The sequence below is a fragment of the Anopheles nili genome, chromosome X (genome assembly GCF_943737925.1).
Source record: "Anopheles nili chromosome X, idAnoNiliSN_F5_01, whole genome shotgun sequence".
NCBI lineage: Eukaryota > Metazoa > Arthropoda > Insecta > Diptera > Culicidae > Anopheles > Anopheles nili.
In genome coordinates this window covers 4,473,685-4,495,489 of record NC_071293.1, presented here as the reverse complement: position 1 = coordinate 4,495,489, position 21,805 = coordinate 4,473,685, and the positions used below count along the sequence as shown (strand labels likewise).

General features: G+C 48.8%; 1 protein-coding gene across 1 annotated transcript; it reads left to right on the top strand.

Moving 5' to 3' along the window:
• Window positions 1-378: 378 nt before the first annotated feature.
• Window positions 379-18,496, top strand: LOC128729307 (neurobeachin). Its single transcript, XM_053822977.1, has 22 exons — window positions 379-537; window positions 1,607-1,838; window positions 1,931-2,249; window positions 2,320-2,566; window positions 2,640-2,786; window positions 2,860-3,147; window positions 3,764-3,904; window positions 3,984-4,120; window positions 4,188-4,257; window positions 4,330-4,473; window positions 5,608-6,194; window positions 6,255-9,249; window positions 9,324-9,495; window positions 10,895-11,683; window positions 12,460-12,569; window positions 13,142-13,432; window positions 14,327-17,246; window positions 17,319-17,659; window positions 17,741-17,837; window positions 17,913-18,109; window positions 18,183-18,334; window positions 18,399-18,496. The coding sequence occupies exons 1-22, from the start codon at window positions 379-381 to the stop codon at window positions 18,487-18,489; spliced, it is 10,626 nt and encodes a 3,541-aa protein (XP_053678952.1). The 3' UTR covers window positions 18,490-18,496.
• Window positions 18,497-21,805: the final 3,309 nt, after the last annotated feature.

Genomic DNA, 21,805 nt, shown 5'->3' with positions numbered 1-21,805 from the left:
GCTTGCAGGAGAACAAAAACAGGCAATTCCTTCTTCTCGCGAAGCCTCCCAACAACCCCTCAATATCTCGATCTCTCTCTCTCTCGCTGTTTCCATCCACCGGAAAATGCTCTCATCCGCCATTTGTCAAAGAGTGTTGGGGAGAGGAGGGGGGGGGGAGATCTGGGACAGGAAGATGTAAATCGATGTAAATAAGCGAAAGGTAGCAGCGACACCCGGAGTCCTTCAAAGTTTGCAACGAGAGCAGAGATACCATCGGCGATAACTTCGCCCCTATTCCATGCTGCTGCACACCCGTTCTAATTGCTTCTGTTTTCCACCCACCCCCATCTCCAACCCCCTGTTTTCCCCACTGTCGTTTTAGAACACCCGCTCACCATGGCGGATCTTACGAGGCCGCCCCTGTGTGACATCAAGCGACCCGAGGAAGTAGTGAAGATGTCGATGACGGACAACCTCAAGTTCGCCGTCCTGATCGGGCTGATCGAGGTCGGCCAGGTGTCGAACCGGGAGGTGGTCAACACCGTGCTGCATCTGGTAAGGATCCGGAATGGGTTTGGTTTTTCGAAATGTGCCACCGGTGATAGGGCGAATTCCATACACCTGCTGGAGTGGGCTTGAGTATGTCGAAATCGTACGTCCACTTGGCGTTATCGGTGCTGTCTGGGGAACTGGTCTTATCTTGCTTTTTTTGTCATACCAATCGCTACCACCGTCGCACGGAGGTGATGGCAGTGAGCAAAGGGTTGGTCGTGTTATTTGCCACTGCCTCGTTGGCGAATGCAACGTATGCACATGCGTATTTTTGCTGCATGCCCGGCCTGTGGCTGCTGCACCGCATCTGATAGTGCATGCAAGGAAAATTGGTTCGACTCGGGGAGTTCCCCAACCTCCTTCACTAGACAGCTCTAACATCTCTCCACGCGAAGCCGACGTGTCCGGTGGAGCGGAAAATATTTGATTTTCCAATAAGAGCGGCTCGGGTGGAGATGTTCAAGTTAACGTTTATCGGTATGCCAACCGAAAGATGCCTACGCTGCATCATTTTCGAAAGTGCACGGGTGAGAATGATGACACCCAAACCACTAATATAATTGCACTTCCACCTGAGCGAGTGTTTGCGTGGTTTTGTATTGTACCGTGTACGGTAGTTTTGCGTGACAACAGGCGCATTCAGGTGGAAATACAGCTTGGAGGTAATTTCACAGCATTATCTGAGGTTTATATTGAACGTTTAGCAACATTCTAGATCTGCAGTTTGTACATATAACTCCGCGGAGTTACTTGCTGTGATTTGCTATCACTGCTCGAATAATCAACGCCTTATTTGACGGATGCTGGCCATTTTTTAAATGGCCGATATGAAACGTCAATCGGCAAGTTTTTCATTTGCAAGAGGTAAACAACTCACCTAAGAGCGTTCAAAATCTTATCGAGTTGATTGTGTAAGGGGTACTTTTGATAAGCAACTTTGAGTGCTGCTCGTGAGCTGATGTTGCTTCTATCGTGTACTAGAGATTTAGAAGCAGTACATACAGCGTCTAGAGGACGAAATACGTTCTAGATGGAAAGTGTCATTCGATTTCATCACTCCCCCTTTTAACAGCTTGTTGGCGGCGAATTCGACATGGAGCTGAACTTCGTCGTGCAGGATGCGCAAAACGTGAAGCACATGTTGGAGCTGCTGGATCACTGCCCAGCGAACCTGCAGGCCGAAGTGTGGAGCGTATTCATTGCGATCCTGAAGAAGAGCGTACGCAACCTGCAGGCCTGCACCGAGATTGGGTTGATCGAGCATGTCCTTGCTCGACTGCAGCAGGCCGAACCCATCGTGGCCGGTAAGCTTCATCTGGAATTGGACGATTTCTCCTCTATGCTAACGTTTTATTTTATCCTTTTCTCGATCACCACAAACACACCACCCAAACAGACCTGCTGATCGAGATGCTCGGCGTGCTGGCTAGCTACAGTATTACGGTGAAGGAGCTGAAGTTGCTGTTCGGTGCGATGAAGGCCATCAACGGCAAGTGGCCACGCCATTCAGCCAAGCTGCTCAATGTCCTGAAGCAAATGCCGCACCGAAACGGGCCGGATGTGTTCTTCAGCTTTCCAGGTCGGAAGGGTTCGGCGGTTGTACTGCCTCCCCTTGCAAAGTGGCCGTACGAGAGTGGGTTCACCTTCAGCACCTGGTTCCGGCTCGATCCAATCAACTCAGTCAACATCGAGCGAGAAAAACCCTACCTATACTGGTACGTATAGGATATTTTGCGAAGTATCTGCAGGTTCTGATTGCACCTCCTCTACGGTCCTTTCAAACAGCTTCAAAACGTCCAAAGGAGTCGGCTACACGGCACACTTCGTCGGCAACTGCCTCGTGCTGACGTCAATGAAGGTGAAAGGCAAGGGATTTCAGCACTGCGTCAAGTACGAGTTTCAACCGCGCAAGTGGTACATGATTGCCATTGTATATATCTACAACCGGTGGACGAAGAGTGAGATCAAGTGCCTGGTGAACGGTCAGCTGGCGTCGAGCACGGAAATGGCCTGGCTCGTATCGACGAACGACGTAAGGACAGCAATACCTGCTGCAGGTGATGACAGCCGATCATAACCAGCGTTTTCCTTTGGCTTTTCTGCAGCCGTTCGACAAGTGCTACGTCGGTGCGACACCGGAACTGGACGAGGAGCGCGTTTTTTGTGGCCAAATGGCCGCAATCTATCTATTCTCCGAAGCTCTTACCACGCAACAAATTTGCGCAATGCACCGACTCGGCCCGGGCTACAAGGTAAGCGTATACCGGAAGTTGAAGGCAATCCAATCCCAACTAACCCACAACATGGCGTTTGTCTCTCCCGCAGTCCCAGTTCCGGTTCGACAATGAGTGCTATCTCAATCTGCCGGACAACCACAAGCGGGTGAGTGATGCGAAAGCCGTCCTATCCTCGCTTTCACCAACGCCACTGGCTCCGACCGAGTCGACTATCCATAGAAACCTAGTTAGTGGCAGTGCCAGCGGTGTGGCTGCTGCCAGTGCCGCAGATCCGCCCTCGTTTTCCTCGTCCTCGGCCGCGGTTCCGGCCACCGCTGGTGTTGCGCTTGCTTCTGCTGCCCCGGGTTCCGGTGGCGAACCGTTTGATTTAGTATCCGTAAGCATGCTTTTATGTTTTTTTTATGTTTTGTATCTGGTTGATTTTGTCTTTCGTCTTTAGTGGTTAAGTTTTAGCTGTAAGTTCGTAGAGCGTCCCGTACCGACCGATCCCACTAGAGTTCGGAAGCACCATTTTCCTATTTTCCCGCTCCCGTCTAGAGCGCTTTTCCGTTATGCGTATCGATCCGTGCAACAAGCTTTAGTGCCCTTAGGGTGGGTGACATTAATAATTTAGAGCGTAGCTTGCTCCAGCCGAACATGCATGACGTTTAGTTTCTCAAGTCCTCGGGAGAATGTTCGGCTCGGCTTCTGTTTCACACCCCTGTGTCGCATTTCAGGGGTGTGCTATGTTTGTTTTATTTTTTCACCCCTTTCGTTGTACCCTAGCTTTTTGCTTTAAATAGTCCTTGAACTTGCCACGGAGCAGCCGATTTATGATATGCGACTCACGGCCTGACATGTATTTCCCTCCTAACCTTGACTTTTCTTACCTACCATTGTAACGTTTTTTAATGCCATTCTTGTTTTTTTCCCGCTTGTCTCTAAAATTTCCACCGATATTCGATCGGTGGCATAATGGGTGAAATATTACCACCAAAAATTTCCACGCGCAGGTTCTTTACGATGGCAAACTCTCGAGTGCTATCGTTTTCATGTACAATCCTGTCGCCACGGACGGTCAACTGTGCTTACAATCGGCTCCCAAGGGCAATTTGTCGTACTTCGTGCATACGCCGCATTCGCTCATGCTGCAGGTAAGCGTTGCATAACACTTTTCTTGCTTATATTTGAAGTATTTTCATCGAACGATTCCTTCGAACTTGTCTCACACAGGACGTGAAGGCGGTAGTGACACATTCCATCCACTGTACGCTGAACTCGATCGGCGGCATACAGGTGCTGTTTCCTCTATTCTCCCAGCTTGATATGCCATACGAAGGCACTGACGTTAGGAAGGACCCGACGCTATGGTACGTAGATGTGCTGTATTTAAAGTGACCTCCAGCTATCATGCGATTTTTCTGCTTCAATTTACAGCGCCAAACTACTCGGTTTTATATGCGAGCTTGTCGAAAGCTCACAAACTGTACAACAACACATGATCCAGGTGAGAATAGAGGATACTTTTGTAGGAGGTTATGATACTCATTGTTTGTGCTTTACCTTCTGCCCTCTCTAGAACCGTGGCTTCCTGGTGATATCCTTCATGCTGCAGCGGTCCTCTCGCGATCACTTGTCGCTAGACGTGCTTGGCTCGTTTCTCAGCCTCACCAAGTATCTGGTGACCTGTCTGTCCGCCAACTCGGACTTGTTGCTCAAACAGGTATGTCATGCCCAGCTTCCGGTACCGGCAACAGCACAGTTTTGCGGTTCCAGCACCATCGGCGTGCGGGCCACCAAAAGGTGCGATAGCTATAGGGCATCCGGTAGGCAGGATTAGCGACCAGAAGATGAAGGCGTACTCGCGAATGTTAACTAACCCGCTGGCGGCGTGGTGCCATTTAGCTCCACCACGGTGCATTTTGCGACAAGACCACGTTGGGCCGGTTTTTTTGTTTTTGTTCCATTTTTTGTGTTCCAATTTGTTGTTTTTTTGGTTTTACAATATGTTTGCAACTGCATTGTAATACAGCGCAGAAGAAAGGTGTCCAAAGAACCGGAACGAAGGAACAGAACTAGCTCACCGTCGGCATTGGCCATCATTCGTAGTTCTGGCAAAACACGAATTTTTTTAACCTATGCATGCATTGAAATCATTGTTCGGTTAAAGATGTTTTTCCTTGCATCCGTTCCTTGTCCACTGTCAGGGTTTTGTTTTGTTTTGTTCAGTATCGTATGTTGCATAGATTGCTTTTGCCTGCTTTCATGTTGAAGATCAGTTAACTGGTATGGTTCCTTATTAACTAAGTATTCAAAATTGAAGAACTAAATACCCCTTCCCAGAGTGAAACATGAAAAAAGGAGCGATTAATTTTGGCATTATAATACATTTTTACGCGTGTATACGTTATGAAACCGTTGTGCATGTATGTTTATATATTTGTTGATTGGAGTTTTTTTGCATCCCAGATTGTTTGTTTTTTTTTATTTATGGCATTTTTCCATTGCCCACTGAGCTCAACAATTGTTTGAAACATTCCAAAGTTTGTTTCATTTGCTACAACGGAATACAATATAGATCGTTGTTCAGCAGCTTTAGATTTTTGTTTTCTTATTCAATCAAACAAAACTATCAGTATGATTTTTAAAAAAGTAGGAAATACAGTTTTTTTTAATCTGCCTTTACTGTAATTCGTTGCGCAACAAAGGAATGTATGTAATTTTGTGTTACCTGGTTTGGTTTTTGAATGTCGATGTTTTTTTCGTTTTAAAATATAAATATACATATAACTCTTGCTGCATGCCTAAATTGAATCGGCTTGTGGCAGGACAGATGAAATTCAAAGTTAAAATAAAGCTCTTCTGTTTCTCTTTCCTCACCTGGCAGCTGCTAGACCATGTGCTCTTTAATCCGTCGCTGTGGATCTACACTCCGGCAACGGTGCAGGCACGATTGTACGCCTACCTTGCCACGGAGTTCCTCAGCGACACGCAGATCTACAGCAATGTACGTCGCGTCAGCACCGTCTTGCAGACAGTGCATACGCTCAAGTTCTATTACTGGGTGGTGAACCCGCGGGCCAAGAGTGGCATCACGCCCAAGGGTCTAGATGGGCCGCGACCGGCTCAGAAGGACATACTTGCGATCCGGGCGTACATACTGCTGTTCCTCAAGCAGCTGATCATGATTGGTAACGGCGTGAAGGATGACGAGCTGCAGAGCATCCTGAACTATCTGATGACGATGCACGAGGACGAGAACCTGCACGACGTCCTGCAGATGCTTATCTCGCTGATGTCCGAACATCCCAGCTCAATGGTGCCGGCGTTCGACGTGAAGCATGGTGTACGTACCATCTTCAAGCTATTGGCCGCCGAAAGCCAACTGATACGACTGCAGGCGCTCAAGCTGCTTGGTTTCTTCCTGTCGCGCAGCACGCACAAGTAAGTCGTGGTTAGAAGCACCTCAGGATGGAGTTATTTCAATTTTCATTTCTCTTGCAGGCGAAAGTACGATGTTATGTCACCACACAACCTGTACACGCTGCTCGCCGAGCGGCTGCTGCTGTACGAAGAGTCGGTCTCGCTGCCCACCTACAACGTGCTGTATGAGATCATGACCGAGCACATCTCGCAGCAGATCCTGTACGCGAAGCATCCGGAACCGGAGAGCCACTATCGGCTCGAAAACCCTATGATCCTGAAGGTAGTCGCAACACTCATCCGTCAGTCGAAGCAGTCCGAGCAGCTGATCGAGGTGAAGAAGCTATTCCTCTCCGACATGACGCTGCTGTGCAACAACAACCGCGAAAACCGGCGCACCGTGCTACAGATGAGCGTCTGGCAGGAGTGGCTGATCGCGATGGCCTACATACACCCAAAGAACTCGGAGGAGCAAAAGCTATCCGATATGGTGTACTCGCTGTTCCGTATGCTGCTGCATCACGCTATCAAGTACGAGTACGGTGGGTGGCGTGTCTGGGTCGATACACTAGCGATCGTACACTCAAAGGTGTCGTACGAGGAGTTCAAGCTGCAGTTCGCGCAGATGTACGAGCACTATGAGAAGCACCGGACGGATAACATCACCGATCCGGCGCTCAGGCAGCAGCGTCCGATCAGCACGATCAGCGGTTGGGAACATGGTGCCGGCAGCAATGGTACTGCTGGCCCCGGTAAGGACACCGATCTTGAGTTGCACGGGAAATGTGTGAAGCAGCCGGGAGCGGCCAGTGTGTCCATCGCGCCCGGATGTGTTTGTGAACCGGAAACAGGAGAAACGATGGTCGACACGAGCGTTGTCCTTAGCAAGGGATCTGCGTTGGCTGGGTATCAGACTGGTACAGGTACATCGGACGATGTACCGCTAGCCGGCAATGGATATATGCGTGGGGACGAGGCCGACCTCATCGAGGAAGACGAACCTCCACCCGGACAGGAGCTCGAAGAGCCCGAAGAGGATGAAGACGATCCTGAAGGTGTTGAGGAGGAAGAAGATGAAGAGGAGGAGGATGATGATGAGCAGGAAGATGATGTGGACGAGGCACAAAGCCGGCAGGCTGTCATCGCTAGCAACAATCAAGCTTCGGAGAGTGTTGTGAAGAAAATCGTTGAAGAAATTGTCGACAAGTCGGCTAGCATGCTGGAGCATTGTGAGACGTCCTCGGACGGTCGCGAGAATGACATGGTGAAGGAGGCCCCTGCAGAACCTACGTCATCACCGGTGATAAAGGACGAGGAGATCGAGCTGGCCGTCCACGAGGTGGTTAAGATGAACCAAGGTTCGTTGAAGGCGACAGAAGACGACGAATCCAGTGCATCTGCCGTCGATAACGTGAACAACAATCAAAGTAGCAACGATCAAGCGCGAGGTAGCGTAGAACCTGTAGGCAGTGTGTCAGAGCCTTCTTCTGGGAACAGCACACCTTCGGTCGCGTTCGCCAGTGATAAGACAGATGATAGAGCCGTAGCAATTAGCAATAGCCAACCGTTGGCGTCTCCGGTGCTTCAAGGCGAATCAGATGCCACCAAGGTGGAGGCTGCTGTTGACGACATCATGAAGGAGCTGCTCGATCGCTGCTGTCCTGCTGATGAACGCGTAGATGACGCACCCCACGAGCATGACCAAACGATCGAGTTAGCGGCTGAGATGCAGCATGTCGTCGAATCGATCATAACAGATGCCGTCGAACATGCAGAAAAAGGTGCAAGGACCAGCGAAGAGACGTCACCTGATGCTACGATCGAGGAGCAAAGTAGTGAGCAGGAGAATGGAACCCAAAACCACCATCATCACCATCGGCACCATCTGCACCATCACCACCATCATCACCACGGAGGTGAAGAACATCAGCGAATTTCGGTAGTATCTGACGCGATGGAAGGCATGGCAATCGACGACAAAGGAACCGGTCTGAACGATGTGGAGGAAGATGATGTAGATGAAGAGGACGATGGTGAGATGCTGGTGGTGGCGACGGAATCCGAGTGTCATTCCGAACCGATGATCGAAGATGTTGAAGCTATCACTTCAGGTGCTGCCGGGTCCAAGGATGCCTTGTCCGATGCGTCAGTTGTCAATTCCACCATCGTCTCTGGGACCGGTGCGAAGCGTGCTGTGAGCGTGTCCACCAACACCCAGCAGTACATCGACGCACAGTCACACCCAAAGCAGCAACAGCAGATGGCACCAGCACATCAACAACCGACTGGAGTGCCGTTGGCGCCTCAGCAACAGTCCATAATATACGAAGGCACCAGTGGCAAACGATCGAAGTCGGCGTCGACACGCCCGATGTTCTCGCCCGGACCAACGCGGCCACCTTTCCGTATACCGGAGTTCAAGTGGTCGTACATCCATCAGCGTCTGCTCTCGGACGTGCTGTTCTCGCTCGAGACGGACATCCAGGTGTGGCGCAGCCACTCGACCAAGAGTGTGCTCGACTTCGTCAACTCGGCAGAGAACGCCATCTTCGTCGTGAACACCGTACACCTGATCTCGCAGCTAGCTGACAACCTGATCATCGCTTGTGGTGGTTTGCTGCCATTGCTGGCTAGTGCTACCTCACCAAACTCTGAACTGGACGTGCTTGAACCAACGCAGGGGATGCCACTAGACGTGGCCGTCTCGTTTCTGCAGCGACTTGTCAACATGGCGGATGTGCTCATCTTCGCCAGCTCGCTCAATTTCAGTGAACTCGAGGCGGAGAAAAACATGTCATCGGGTGGTATTCTGCGCCAGTGTTTGCGGCTCGTTTGCACGTGCGCCGTCCGTAACTGCCTCGAGTGTAAGGAGCGCACACGTGGCCTCTACAACGGGATGTCCTTGAAGGACATTCCGGGTGGTGTGCATTTACAGGCGTTAATTCGCGGTGCTCAGTCGACGTCAAAGACAATCATCGAGTCGCTGTCCGGACCGATGAGCCCGGTTAAGGATCCAGAGAAACTGCTACAGGATATGGACATCAACCGGCTGCGGGCGGTGATCTATCGCGACGTGGTAAGTGGCGGCTCCGATTCTACGCGCGCTGCAACTCCCGCCGTACGCCATGTGCGACTAATTATAATCTCAAGAAACGACTTTTTCAGGAGGAAACCAAACAGGCCCAGTTCCTGTCGCTCGCAATCGTGTACTTCATCTCCGTACTGATGGTTTCGAAGTACCGCGACATCTTGGAGCCACCAGTCGAGCTGCAGATTCATCGCAACTCGTCTCCAGTCATACACCGGTCGACGCCCACTCAGGGTAGGTGCGCCTGATTTGTGGGCCTTTGATAACCTTCGATTGATTTACCCCTTATGGTTTTTTTTCTATATATGTTTGATTATCTTCCCATCGTATCTCAAATTATGGTTGCTCAAGAGGTGCGATAAGCATTCAAATGGTTGGCATGAATGCTTGAATCAGCGTGTTTGCACACCACTTATTATGCTGTATCTTAGTATTTTTTACTGTCAAATGGTCGACTTATGCCAAATGGTTGTAGAGAAAAATGTCTTAGAGTCTTAGCAACGGTGCAACAGCAATTTATAAATTAACGTCGTTTAACACTTCAAATGAAGAAGGCATTTTAAATTAATCTATGTCTTTGTGTCTCATTTGGAGTTCTGCATAAAATTATAAACCGTCTTAAAAGACTATTCAGTTAAAACTGTAAAGCTAAATGTCAAACTGTCTACGCTATCTAAGATAATTTTTCCTTAAAAAGTCTCGCCCGAGTGCAGCTTCGTTTTAGTTGAGATTGTGTGTATTCCTACTATGAACGAACAGCTTGTTTTTTTCTTTCGTTTTTAGCCAACTAAGCTTTTTTATATGTTTATGTTCCTGAAGCTACCGCAGTGTTAATTCTTTCAGTACGCGCTCGTAGAAGAGGTCATCAACAAAATAATGTTTGAATCCCGAGGAGTTTAGCTTTAGGTCTAATATCTATTCCATGCCTTAGCATCTCAACGGAGGTAGCGTTCTTCCACTAGAAGGCCGTGCTCCTTTCGAGATTCGAATGTGTTTCCCGCTATTTGTACAGCACTCGCCCAATAGTCAACGAGTGACGGCATGCTGCCGTTGCTCTTCTCACCAACTTTAGCTGAATATCATGCTGAACAAGCTTTTCAACCCACCACCAACCAGCCCGACACAGGATGGGCTCACACCGATCCCGATTGTTAACCACTCTCCGCTTATCGATAATGTTTGTTTGTAACATATATACTTTTATTTTCGCTTTAGCCAACAGTCAATCAAGTTCATCGCCGCTAGTAATCTACAATTTTCTAGCTTTTCTACATACCAACCAGAATCAAAAACAATGTTCTCTTTCCCCTTGTTCTCTCTTTCTGTCTCTTCCTGTTTCTCTCATGCTGCTTTAATTAAAAAAAAAACAAAACAATGTTGGGGAATGTAAAAATAACAATATCAATTATCGAATGTCATGCTCAAACAACCAAAATCGGGAACGCCCCACCGCTCGAAATAAATCTCACACGCATTAATCTCTATCCATCTGCAATCGAACTGACAATGTTGTCATAACTCTAACCCTACCATGTATCCACGCCTCGCGTAACGTAACATTTCGCTCGAACCGGTTGCTAAAACCCCACCAACAACCTGCTGCTAACTCGAAACGGCACTCCAAAACGAGCAGAGTCGAGCAATCGGCCGCTATTCCCGCAATGGTCACATCACGTTTACCCGCAGTTCCTGCCCGGTTCCCATCCGAACCATCAACCAACGGTTCCATCGGCCACCGGTGTTCCTGCGGCGATGCATCACGGCAGCAGCAACACCATCACCTCCGCATCCTCGCAAACCATCTCCTCCTCATCGGGCTCCTCGTCCGCCGGTGGCTGTGGCAACCTGCTGAACAACAACAACAACAACACCAACCTGATCAACAACAACAGCAGCAATGCGGGCAACATCAACCACAAGGATGCGGGTGGTAGTGTCCTGATCGGGGGTGCAGGTGTGAACGGTGCACTGCCGATGTACTACGGCAATGCGGCTGCCACCATCAACAGTACGGCTGCCACCAACGCCAACAACGCGATCAACAACAACAACCAGGGTTTCGGTAGTGGTGCCGCCGTTGGCGGTGGAACTGGTCCAAGTCCCGGCAACTGCATCTTTACGAGCGAAATGCTGAATTGCTACTCTCCGGCGGCAGCAGCTGCGGCGGCTGCTGCAGCAGCCGCCATCGCAGGTGGACATCTGCACCATCAACATCAGCAACCGCAGCAGCACGGGCTGAACAACAACTCGCTGACGGCGCTGGCCGGTGCGGGTGGGCCCGGTCCTTACGGGACTGGTGGCGCTCCTGGTGGCATGTCACAGCAACACCTGCGAGGAATAGGACGAGCTGGAACGGTCGCCGCCTCTACCGCTCTGCATAACGGTGTCGTTGGCCACACGGTCGGCGGCAAGCTGTCGAAAGGCACGGGCTTCCTATCTTCTTTCCCTGGCTACCATTTTGTTTTTCATTCACACAGACACTCACACGTACACATATGCATACACGCACGCACGGCCTAAACACAGCCCACGTTCCTTCACTCTTTTTCGATCTTTTGCTATCTGTCGTCCTGTTGCTGGTTTTTGCTTGATGAATGTGATCTCACACAACGATAGTGCCTAAGCAAGCGTCACGCGGAAGCAGTCACACATTCACGCATGTGCACACTGCCAAATACACTACCACACTGCTACTATCGAAGGTCCCTTAGTTAGTTGTTCTGTTTAATTTTTCGTCAAAACCGTTTTTTAGTTTCGATGGCCGCGCTCGGTGGCGAACGTGCAGCGTGTTTTCTTTTATTGCTATTCGTTTTATTTGCTCACATATTTTCAGCTTAAGTTTATTATTAGTTTATGATAGTTTTCCGTTGTTATATTTTATTTTATTTTAACTATGGTTTACCTATTTATAGAGTTACATATTTTTGTTTAGTTTTATTTTTTGCCTTTTTGTGATGATAATTAAGATTACTTTCTGATTTATTTTAGGTTTTTATCATGTTTTAATATTATAGTTTTTATATATTATCGTTCGTAAAGCACGATATTGTGATTTGTCGTGTTTTCTTTTAGCTGTTCAACTGGCAGTTACACACAACAACAACAAACCCCCTTATCCTTAAGCGTTGTCCTCGTCGTACATAGATTACTTGATAATAGTATCTAAATTTCTGTTTCTGCTTTCTGTTACCTTTTTAGGAACCCAATCGATGCAGGAAGGAGACTACGAGGTGATCGTAGTGGACGAGAACAATTCCTCGGTCATAGCCGACAATGATTCGCACTCGAGTGGTCCGCTTTCGATAAAGGTAAGTCCTTGCGGTATTTACCGTGGCTATCTAATGCTCTGAACAGGTCGTTTCCGGGCCCAGAAAATTTCAGCAAGACTTTTTAAATAAGCAAACTGCTCTCCAAAATACCCACACCTTCGTTAACGTACTAATCTATTAAAAATTATGGTATAAATTAATAATTTAACATGTAGAATCCGAAGTGAATAAGAGCAAAGTCAGAAATTATTTCGTTGATGTTGTTACATTCAAGATACCTTCTTTAATTGCCTGTTTCCTTCTGGCTATTGTTGTACTGCATGACTCTTAAACCGTTAACCGTTTCGATATCCTTGCGCTGCATGCTCGCTAGTATCGTGTAATGGATATTTGTTCTATTTAGTATTATCTCTTTCCTACTTTTCTGGATGTCTCTCTGTTACGACTTTTTATTCTTTTCCGTTCCCTGTCTCTAACCTTCTTTTAAATTTTAATGTTAACGATCAACATATACTTTAAAAACAACCAATCCACTGTCCCTGTGCCTTGTAACTCCAACGTTCTGTTGTTACTACTGTGCTGTGTACCGTTGTTTTGTCAACATCCGATAGGCCGTTACCTCGGCCAGTAATTCACGCCGAGTATCGGCAGCTAAACAACCGGATCATGCGTCCTCTTCGGCATCAGTGACATCGCCGTCGGAGCCAGGGACCAACGAGCTTCGGCTCCAGTCCTGTTACCAGCAACCGATGCTATCTGCTGGAGCGACGACGACTACAACGACGGCCACGGTAACTCCTGCAGTGACCGCCACCATTGACGTGAACGAGCGTCCAGAGGTGGAACAACTTCCTACCGCTGGTGATCGTCAGGCACAGCCCTCTTCGCACGGGCAGCCGAAGGTAAATGCTGAGGCACACCAACGACACAACGAAGGCACCACCAACCTATCCTTTCCATTCTCCTTCGGCCTGCGGAGATTGGCTTCTGCTTCCTGCAGCTGTCATTTTGCGCCATGTTTCCTTGATTCCTTCATTTGCTTCGTTCAAGCATGGGTTGATTGCACGCTCTGTAGATAGCCAGACCTTACCTAACTGTCTGCTTTTATCGTGATTGCACTAACTATCTCATTACCGCTTCATTAGTTGGATATATGTTGTTAGAATGATTTGGTTTTAGATCCAAATGTTGTGACTTCAAGATCGATATTGCCATCCCTTTTTTTGTTGTTATCTAATCTTTTATCGGGTCGGAAACTAGCGATCAGCTTCGATACTTGAAACTCCATATGAAAGCACCTACAACTGTAAAATATAAAGAAAATCGCAAGACAAACTGCAACCACAAATTTCCAAACATAGGTGTTTTGCTATGGGGTTTTAAGCTGAAGCTCTTGTTTTATTAAAGTTCTTAACAAAATAGCATAACCATACTAAACCACATCCACATTTGTTACATGGGCTCTGAGAGCATATCAAAATTGTCATCTTCGTGTTAGTAAAGCGTTTACTGTCATGTGTATCCCCCATGTCAAAGAGCAACTACGTACAAATCTGGGAGGTGTCCGTAGCTGAGAATGCTCTGCGACATGCCCTGCACGGCGCTCGATCGCAAGCAGACAAAGCGCTATTGAGAAGCTTCTCCACCTGACAACTCCACACTGCATAATGCGAGCTGGTTCATATTGTTTGTACACTGCATAAGATGTGATGATAGCGCTAGATTTCAAAAGCTTCTTTTCTGAATGTAGCTATGATCTAACTGTTTTCTCACCTCATACTCCCCGTGCGTTTTAGAGCGTAGATTCTGATGGTGGCTCGCTGAACCTTAACTCAACGGAGAACGACCCACAGGAGGTGGAAACATCAAGTGAGATCATGCCGGACGACAATAAACCGACTAACTCGAACGACGAAAGCTGGACCGACGTGAACCTAAACGACGATGGTGCCGGCGAGATAAAACCCCGCACCGATGGTTCTGTTGGAATAGGAGTTGGTGTTGGTGCTACCGGAAATGGTACGAGCGCCGGTGGATCGATGCCAGGCACGCTCGGAGGTCGCATGGATACCTCCGGAGGACCGAGTGATCTCGGTGTTGGAGTGGTCGGAGGCGTAGGTGCCGGAGGTGTTAAACACGAATCAGATATTGCAGTAGTTCGCGTGCCGGACGGGTATGGTGGTCAAGTCGTGCCGTCATCAGGTTCCGTCCGAGGCCGACCGGAGGATCTCAACCTGAAGGCACCATTCGTGAGCCAACTCCCACTGACGATACCGTCGCGTGAGGCGAGTCTCACCCAGAAGTTGGAGATCGCCCTCGGACCTGTCTGCCCGCTGTTGCGCGAGATTATGGTGGACTTTGCGCCGTTCCTGTCGAAGACGCTGGTCGGCTCGCATGGCCAGGAGCTGCTGATGGAGGGCAAAGGTTTGACAACGTTCAAAAACAGCCATTCGGTGGTGGAACTGGTGATGTTGCTATGCTCACAGGAGTGGCAGAACAGCTTGCAGAAGCACGCTGGTCTCGCTTTCATCGAGCTAATCAACGAGGGTCGGCTGTTATCGCACGCCATGAAGGATCACATCGTGCGGGTGGCCAACGAGGCCGAATTCATTCTCAACCGAATGCGAGCGGACGATGTTTTAAAACACGCTGACTTCGAATCCCAATGCGCCCAGACGTTGCTAGAACGTCGCGAGGAAGAACGCATGTGTGATCACCTGATTACGGCAGCACGTCGTCGTGACAACGTCATCGCTAGCCGGCTACTGGAGAAGGTGCGCAACATCATGGGCAACCGGCATGGTGCGTGGGGTGATATGAACGCCAACTACCAGAAGCAGATCTTCTGGAAACTGGACGCCTGGGAAGATGACGCACGTCGGCGTAAGCGGATGGTACAAAATCCGCGTGGTTCTAGTCATCCTCAGGCAACACTGAAGGCGTCCCTCGAAAATGGTACGGCACCACCATCGGTAACTGGTACTGGTGGGACAACAACAGCGGCAAGCGGCACTGGTGCAACAGCGACAGAAGAGAATAGTGGCTCGGGAACTACATCTCCGAACGGAGCACGGGCTGGTGCGGTGGCAAGGGAAGAAATCTACTCGCAAATCGCAGTACCACGCTCACAGCAGCCGGATCTGCTCGATGACTCCGAGCTGCTGATCGAAGACCGTGAGCTTGATCTTGATCTCACTGGACCGGTGAACATCAGCACGAAAGCGAAGCTGATCGCACCCGGTCTGGTCGCACCTGGCACCATGTCAATTACCTCCACCGAGATGTACTTCGAGGTGGACGAGGAGAACGTCGAGTTCCAGTCGATCGATCAGGAGGTGTTGAAGTACTGCGACCACCTACACGGCAAGTGGTACTTCTCGGAGATCCGAGCCATCTTCTCCCGTCGCTATCTGCTGCAGAACGTGGCGCTTGAGATTTTCCTCGCCAGCCGCACCTCGATCCTTTTCGCCTTCCCCGATCAGCATACCGTGAAGAAGGTAATCAAGGCGCTACCACGTGTCGGTGTCGGCATCAAGTACGGTATCCCTCAGACACGGCGCGCTTCGATGATGTCACCACGCCAGTTGATGCGCAACTCGAATATGACGCAGAAGTGGCAGCGGCGTGAGATCTCCAACTTTGAGTATTTGATGTTCCTGAACACGATTGCCGGCCGGACGTACAACGATCTCAATCAGTACCCGGTGTTCCCGTGGGTCATCACGAACTATGAGTCACGCGAGCTGGACCTCAGTCAGCCATCCAACTACCGCGATCTCTCGAAACCGATCGGTGCGCTCAACCCGAGCCGTCGCGAGTACTTCGAGGAACGGTATGAGACCTGGGACACACCGGGAATCCCGCCATTCCACTATGGTACGCACTACTCCACGGCAGCGTTCGTGTTGAACTGGCTCATCCGCATCGAGCCGTTCACGACGATGTTCCTGGCGCTGCAGGGTGGCAAGTTCGACCATCCCGATCGGCTGTTTTCATCCGTGGCACTGTCGTGGAAGAACTGCCAGCGTGACACATCCGACGTGAAGGAGCTGATACCCGAATGGTACTTCCTACCGGAGATGTTCTACAATGCGTCCGACTATCGCCTAGGGCAACGTGATGACGGTAGCACTGTTAACGATGTGGATCTACCACCATGGGCGAAAACCCCCGAGGAGTTTGTGCGCATTAACCGCATGGCGCTTGAGTCGGAGTTCGTGTCCTGTCAGCTGCATCAGTGGATCGACCTAATATTCGGTTACAAGCAGCGCGGACCGGAAGCAATGCGAGCGACCAACGTCTTCTACTACCTCACGTACGAGGGCAGTGTTGATCTTGAAACAATCGGCGATCCGGTGACGCGTGACGCCATCGAAAACCAGATCAAAAACTTCGGCCAGACGCCAAGCCTGCTGCTTATGGAGCCGCATCCGCCTCGCTCGTCCGCCATGCACCTGTCGCCGATGATGTTCAACACGATGCCGGATGACGTGTGCATGTCGCTCAAGTTCCACCTCAACTCACCTATCATACACATCTCGGCCAACACCTATCCACAGCTGCCACTCCCGTCGGTAGTCACGGTGACTGCCGGCCATCAGTTTGCGGTGAATCGCTGGAACTGTCAATATACAGCCAGCATCCAGAGTCCAAGCTATGCCGAATCAACGCAGAACCTAAACACTAACCTACCGCTCACGATGGATCCGCTACTGTGTAAGTTTGCAAGCAAACAATCTCCATCAATGATCTTTTAACCCTATCTCTTTCTACACTCCCAAAATACAGCCCAACTCAACGGACACAACAGCAGCAACCAACAGAATCGGCGCCATCTTGGAGATAACTTTAGCCAAAAGCTACAGATCAAGTCCAACTGCTACGTCACGACGGTCGACAGCCGGTTCCTGATTGCGTGCGGTTTCTGGGATAACAGCTTCCGGGTGTTCTCAACCGAAACCGCCAAGATCGTGCAGATCATCTTCGGCCACTTCGGTGTGGTGACGTGCCTGTCCCGGTCCGAGTGTAACATCACCTCTGACTGTTACATTGCTTCCGGATCCGCCGATTGTACCATCCTGTTGTGGCACTGGAATGCTCGTACGCAATCAATCGTTGGTGAAGGCGAGGTACGGACTAGCTCCAATGGTATAGAACCTTCAGGTGATGTGCAGTTTTTATAAGGGTTTTTGTGTCTCTCGCCCTATCAGATTCCAACACCTCGTGCGACGCTAACGGGGCACGAAACGGCCGTTACATCGGTGGTCATCAGTGCGGAGCTTGGTCTAGTTGTTTCCGGCTCGATAAGTAAACATTTCAGAAGCATCTTTTATTCCTTCAACTGCTTCTCAATTGCACGTGTCATCTTCTCTCCTTCTCCAGATGGTCCAGTGCTAGTACACACGACGTTCGGTGATTTATTGCGCTCGTTGGAGGCTCCCAAGGACTTCATCTCGCCTGAAAACATAACCCTATCGCGTGAGGGTTTCATCGTCGTCAACTACGACGAGGGTAGCGTCGCTGCGTACACCATCAACGGGAAATTGCTGCGATATGAGTCGCACAATGATAACCTTCAGGTAGAACGCTGTCTCATCAGAAGAGTCTACGATATCTCACAACAAATATACTAAAATTTCTCTCTCGTTTTAGTGCATGCTGCTGTCACGTGATGGCGAGTATTTAATGACTGCTGGCAACAAGGGCATAGTGGAGGTTTGGCGAACGTTCAACCTGGCACCGTTGTACGCCTTCCCGGCTTGCAACAGCGGGATTCGGTCACTCGCCCTAACGCACGATCAAAAGTAAGTGCACTCGACTCGCTGCAACCTTCACATCCTACTAAATCCGTGTTGTTATCTTGTTCAGATACCTGCTGGCGGGTTTGGCAACCGGTTCGATCATTGTGTTTCACATCGACTTCAACCGCTGGCATCACGAATACCAACAGCGCTACTGAAGTCGCCAATCCGTCAACCAGACTGCTGGGTTGACCACACGCCCACAGTTTTTCCGGCCAGGGCCGGGCTGCACACGACTGACCTGTGCGTGACGAATTTCCTGGCCGTCACCAACGGTTTACCCGGGTGCTACGCTTCTCTAGATCTAGCAGACACGGATACGCTTAACACGTTCGAAAGCCCAGGAAGAGTCCTCACGCCTAGTCCCCGAGTGGTTGTGTGTGTGTTCATGTGCACGAGCAGCAAAGCACAGGATGTGGAAAGTAAATTAGAATTTGCCAAACTCAATTAACAAAAAAAAAGCAAACATTCCAACTGGCCAGTCCCAGATATACTTTAACAAAATCGCAAGAGACGCGAAAAAGGGAGAGAGAAAGGACGGAAAAGCAAGATAAAGATGGATAGTAAAAAGTAAGTTACATAATTTTATCGATTGCAGACTTAAAACCGACGCAGGAAATGAAAGCATTCCATTAATGAGAGAGATAAAGAAACGTCCTTAAAACAGGAAACGATAATGAGAGAAAGAGAGATAAAGAAAATGATAACAATCTTGAGGGCAATCGATGTGATGAAAAAATGGCGGCGTGCACGTTTCGCAACTCCTAAGGTACGAGCGGGTGCCAATGCAAATAATCCTATACAAGGCCCGTTTCATCCCGCATGATTTTACCAATATTGCAATTAACTAGTAAGCAACCCGCGTCGATAGCGCGACATGATATGCTGCCCGCAGTGTTTTTTTTTTAGATAACCAACAGGAGTATCGTTGTACGCACCAGGAAGTAGGACGAAAGGATGGAAGCCCTAGACGAGGGTGCTACTGGACGCAGGCGGATCATCACGGTTTTTTACCAATCCGACTTCCGCCGGCACCAAACCCCTATCGGTGTTGGCGCTATGGCCCTGTACAGGTGCGGGGTTTGCCTTTACACCTGGAGACACTTTTAGCGCGACTCTACGTGTTCACGGCACGAAAACTTGAGGAGAGAGAAGGGATCGGAATGGTGGCTTTCGAATCCCTGTGCGCCTTTTTACGCCCTTCAACTGCGGGGACGCTCGGGGACGAATGGATATTTTACGTGGTGCGTTTGGGGGTGCGTAACGCACAATAACGCATGTGCTCTAGTAGCGTGAGTAACGACTCTACCGCCTACCGGTGCCGGCAGCGTTACTTGGGAGCGGACGGGAAAGAATGCAATAACATAGTTGTAATCAATACCGATTAATTACTACCTAGTACACAGTACACAGCAACCACACTCACACACACACGTACAGTCGCATCAACACCGATACATTTACGCAAGTTCATTGGGTACATGAATGCCAAATTGTAAAGATTTTAATAACAGCCTTTTAACAAATCGAATATAAAGCAAACAAACAAAAGTATATATATAAATATAAATATATATACATATATTGAGCTAACAGAAGTTGCTGCAACGTGTGGGGTTTAGAGCAGAGGTGAACTAGCGATAGACGAGAGACAAGAAGAAGACAGAAACAAAAGAAAAAAAATACTGCATTTACATTAAACGGACGCATGAGTGAGAGAACTGCAAAAAGGTTAGCAAAAACTGAGGTAACAGATAAAAAAACTAGCTCCACAAAAACACACAGACGCAAAACAACCAACCAATCACTGCTAGCAGCGTGCGTGTTGGGAGAAGGTTTACAAGCGCGAGTCGGCTCGAGTCGGGATAGAAGGGAAGATGTGGCATTCGAGTAAGGATGCAGTAGGCAGAATCCCGCGAAACGTGCAGTAGAAATTTAGCGGCATGCAAAAGCGAAACGAGAGTAGAGAACAGGGCAATGTGGTAGGCAGTGTAGAGAGATATGCAACATTCTGAGGTTATCCGTCCGCGAATATTTACATTAGCCATTACAATACAGAAGAATTAAAGCAGAAGAGAGAGAGAGAGAGAGAGAGAGAGAGAATGAAAGAGAGAGAAGAAAAATAACGTATGAGTAAAGAAACCAAAGCTGAACGTAAAAATTATGAATATCGTGTACCCGTACATATTCATCCTTCGGCAGTGCGCGCGCGTTTGCATTGAACAATTAACCCCTTTGCACACAGACACACCCACACACAGAAACACACACACACATCCTCTCTCCTGCCCGCCTACCCACCACACGCGAGCTTTCTGTCCAAGGTGCGTGTTGGAATGCTCGCGGTTCTTTTCTTCTTGCTTTTCGGTTTCCATCATGGATAGTCGCATGAGATTTAAGTATTCCGATTTCACTTTCGAATAGTGTAGCAGAGCGACACGGTGAAAATAAAGAGAAAAAAAGTACACATAAGCAGCTGCTATATGAAGGAAAATAGCAACGTGGAAAACTGTGAAAAGACGCGAACCAAACACAAAAGGATGGAAAGGAACCGCAGCCAAATCGTAACATAGCAAGTGGAAAGGAGCGCGAGTGAGGGGTGCGAGAAAGGAGGGGGGAATAAAATGCAAATAACGCAAAACCTTATTTCACGTGCCAAAATAATATTAAATAGAACAATATTAAACAATTCAAGCGGAACGTTTCGAAGTGCGTGGGGGCAGTGCAGCAAAAAGGAGATAGTGGAAAAAAACTAAAAAGAAAGTAAAAAAGAGAAGAAACCCGCAAGTAGTAGCAGCATGCAAAGCAAAATCACGAAAAAAAATACAGAAAAGAAAAATAAAACATAGACGTGAGGAGGGGGAAAGCGTGAAAAAGGGTGGAAGGAACGCAAAAGAAAAATTAACACAAAACAAAAAATCCTGCCTAAATGTGCTCGTGTAGTGTTTAAAAGTAAAAGAAACAAAAAAAAACAAGCAAACGTACTTAATGGAAGAAAAACATATAAGTTTGATAAAACACGCTTAAAACAGCAAACATAATTAAACGTCTTAAGCTTCGGTCGGGATGCGAAAACGGAGCGCACACAGGTGCAAGGTGCAAGGACAAAAAGGATATAGCGACAGAGAGAGAGGGAGAGCGAGAGAGAGAGAGAGAGAGAGAGAGACGAATCGCGAATCGGGACTTGTACCAAAGCAAGGACACACTACAGGCTAGCATTTGATACCGAGGAACTTATGTGCAACCAGTTTGTGCACTTATTGGACATTTGTAGATTAATTATTGACTATGGAAAAAAAGCAAAGCAAAGTAAAGCAACACAGCCACACACAGATACACAAGTAAACGGCACTCACCCACACATTCCACGCCTCCATTCCATCTGCCTGGTGGCTTTATTTGGATACGTGCGTGTACTTGTGCGAGGATACTAGCCCTCCGCCCCCACAATAGCTTCGTCCTTTACCCATCCCC

Bases quoted from the DNA above. Each gene is read 5' to 3' on its own strand.
- LOC128729307 (XM_053822977.1), top strand. From the start codon at position 379: ATGGCGGATCTTACGAGGCCGCCCCTGTGTGACATCAAGCGACCCGAG. The intron at 4,474-5,607 runs GTATGTCATGCC...GTTAAAATAAAG, and splicing joins CGGACTTGTTGCTCAAACAG to CTCTTCTGTTTCTCTTTCCT. The intron at 12,570-13,141 runs GTAAGTCCTTGC...AACATCCGATAG, and splicing joins GTGGTCCGCTTTCGATAAAG to GCCGTTACCTCGGCCAGTAA.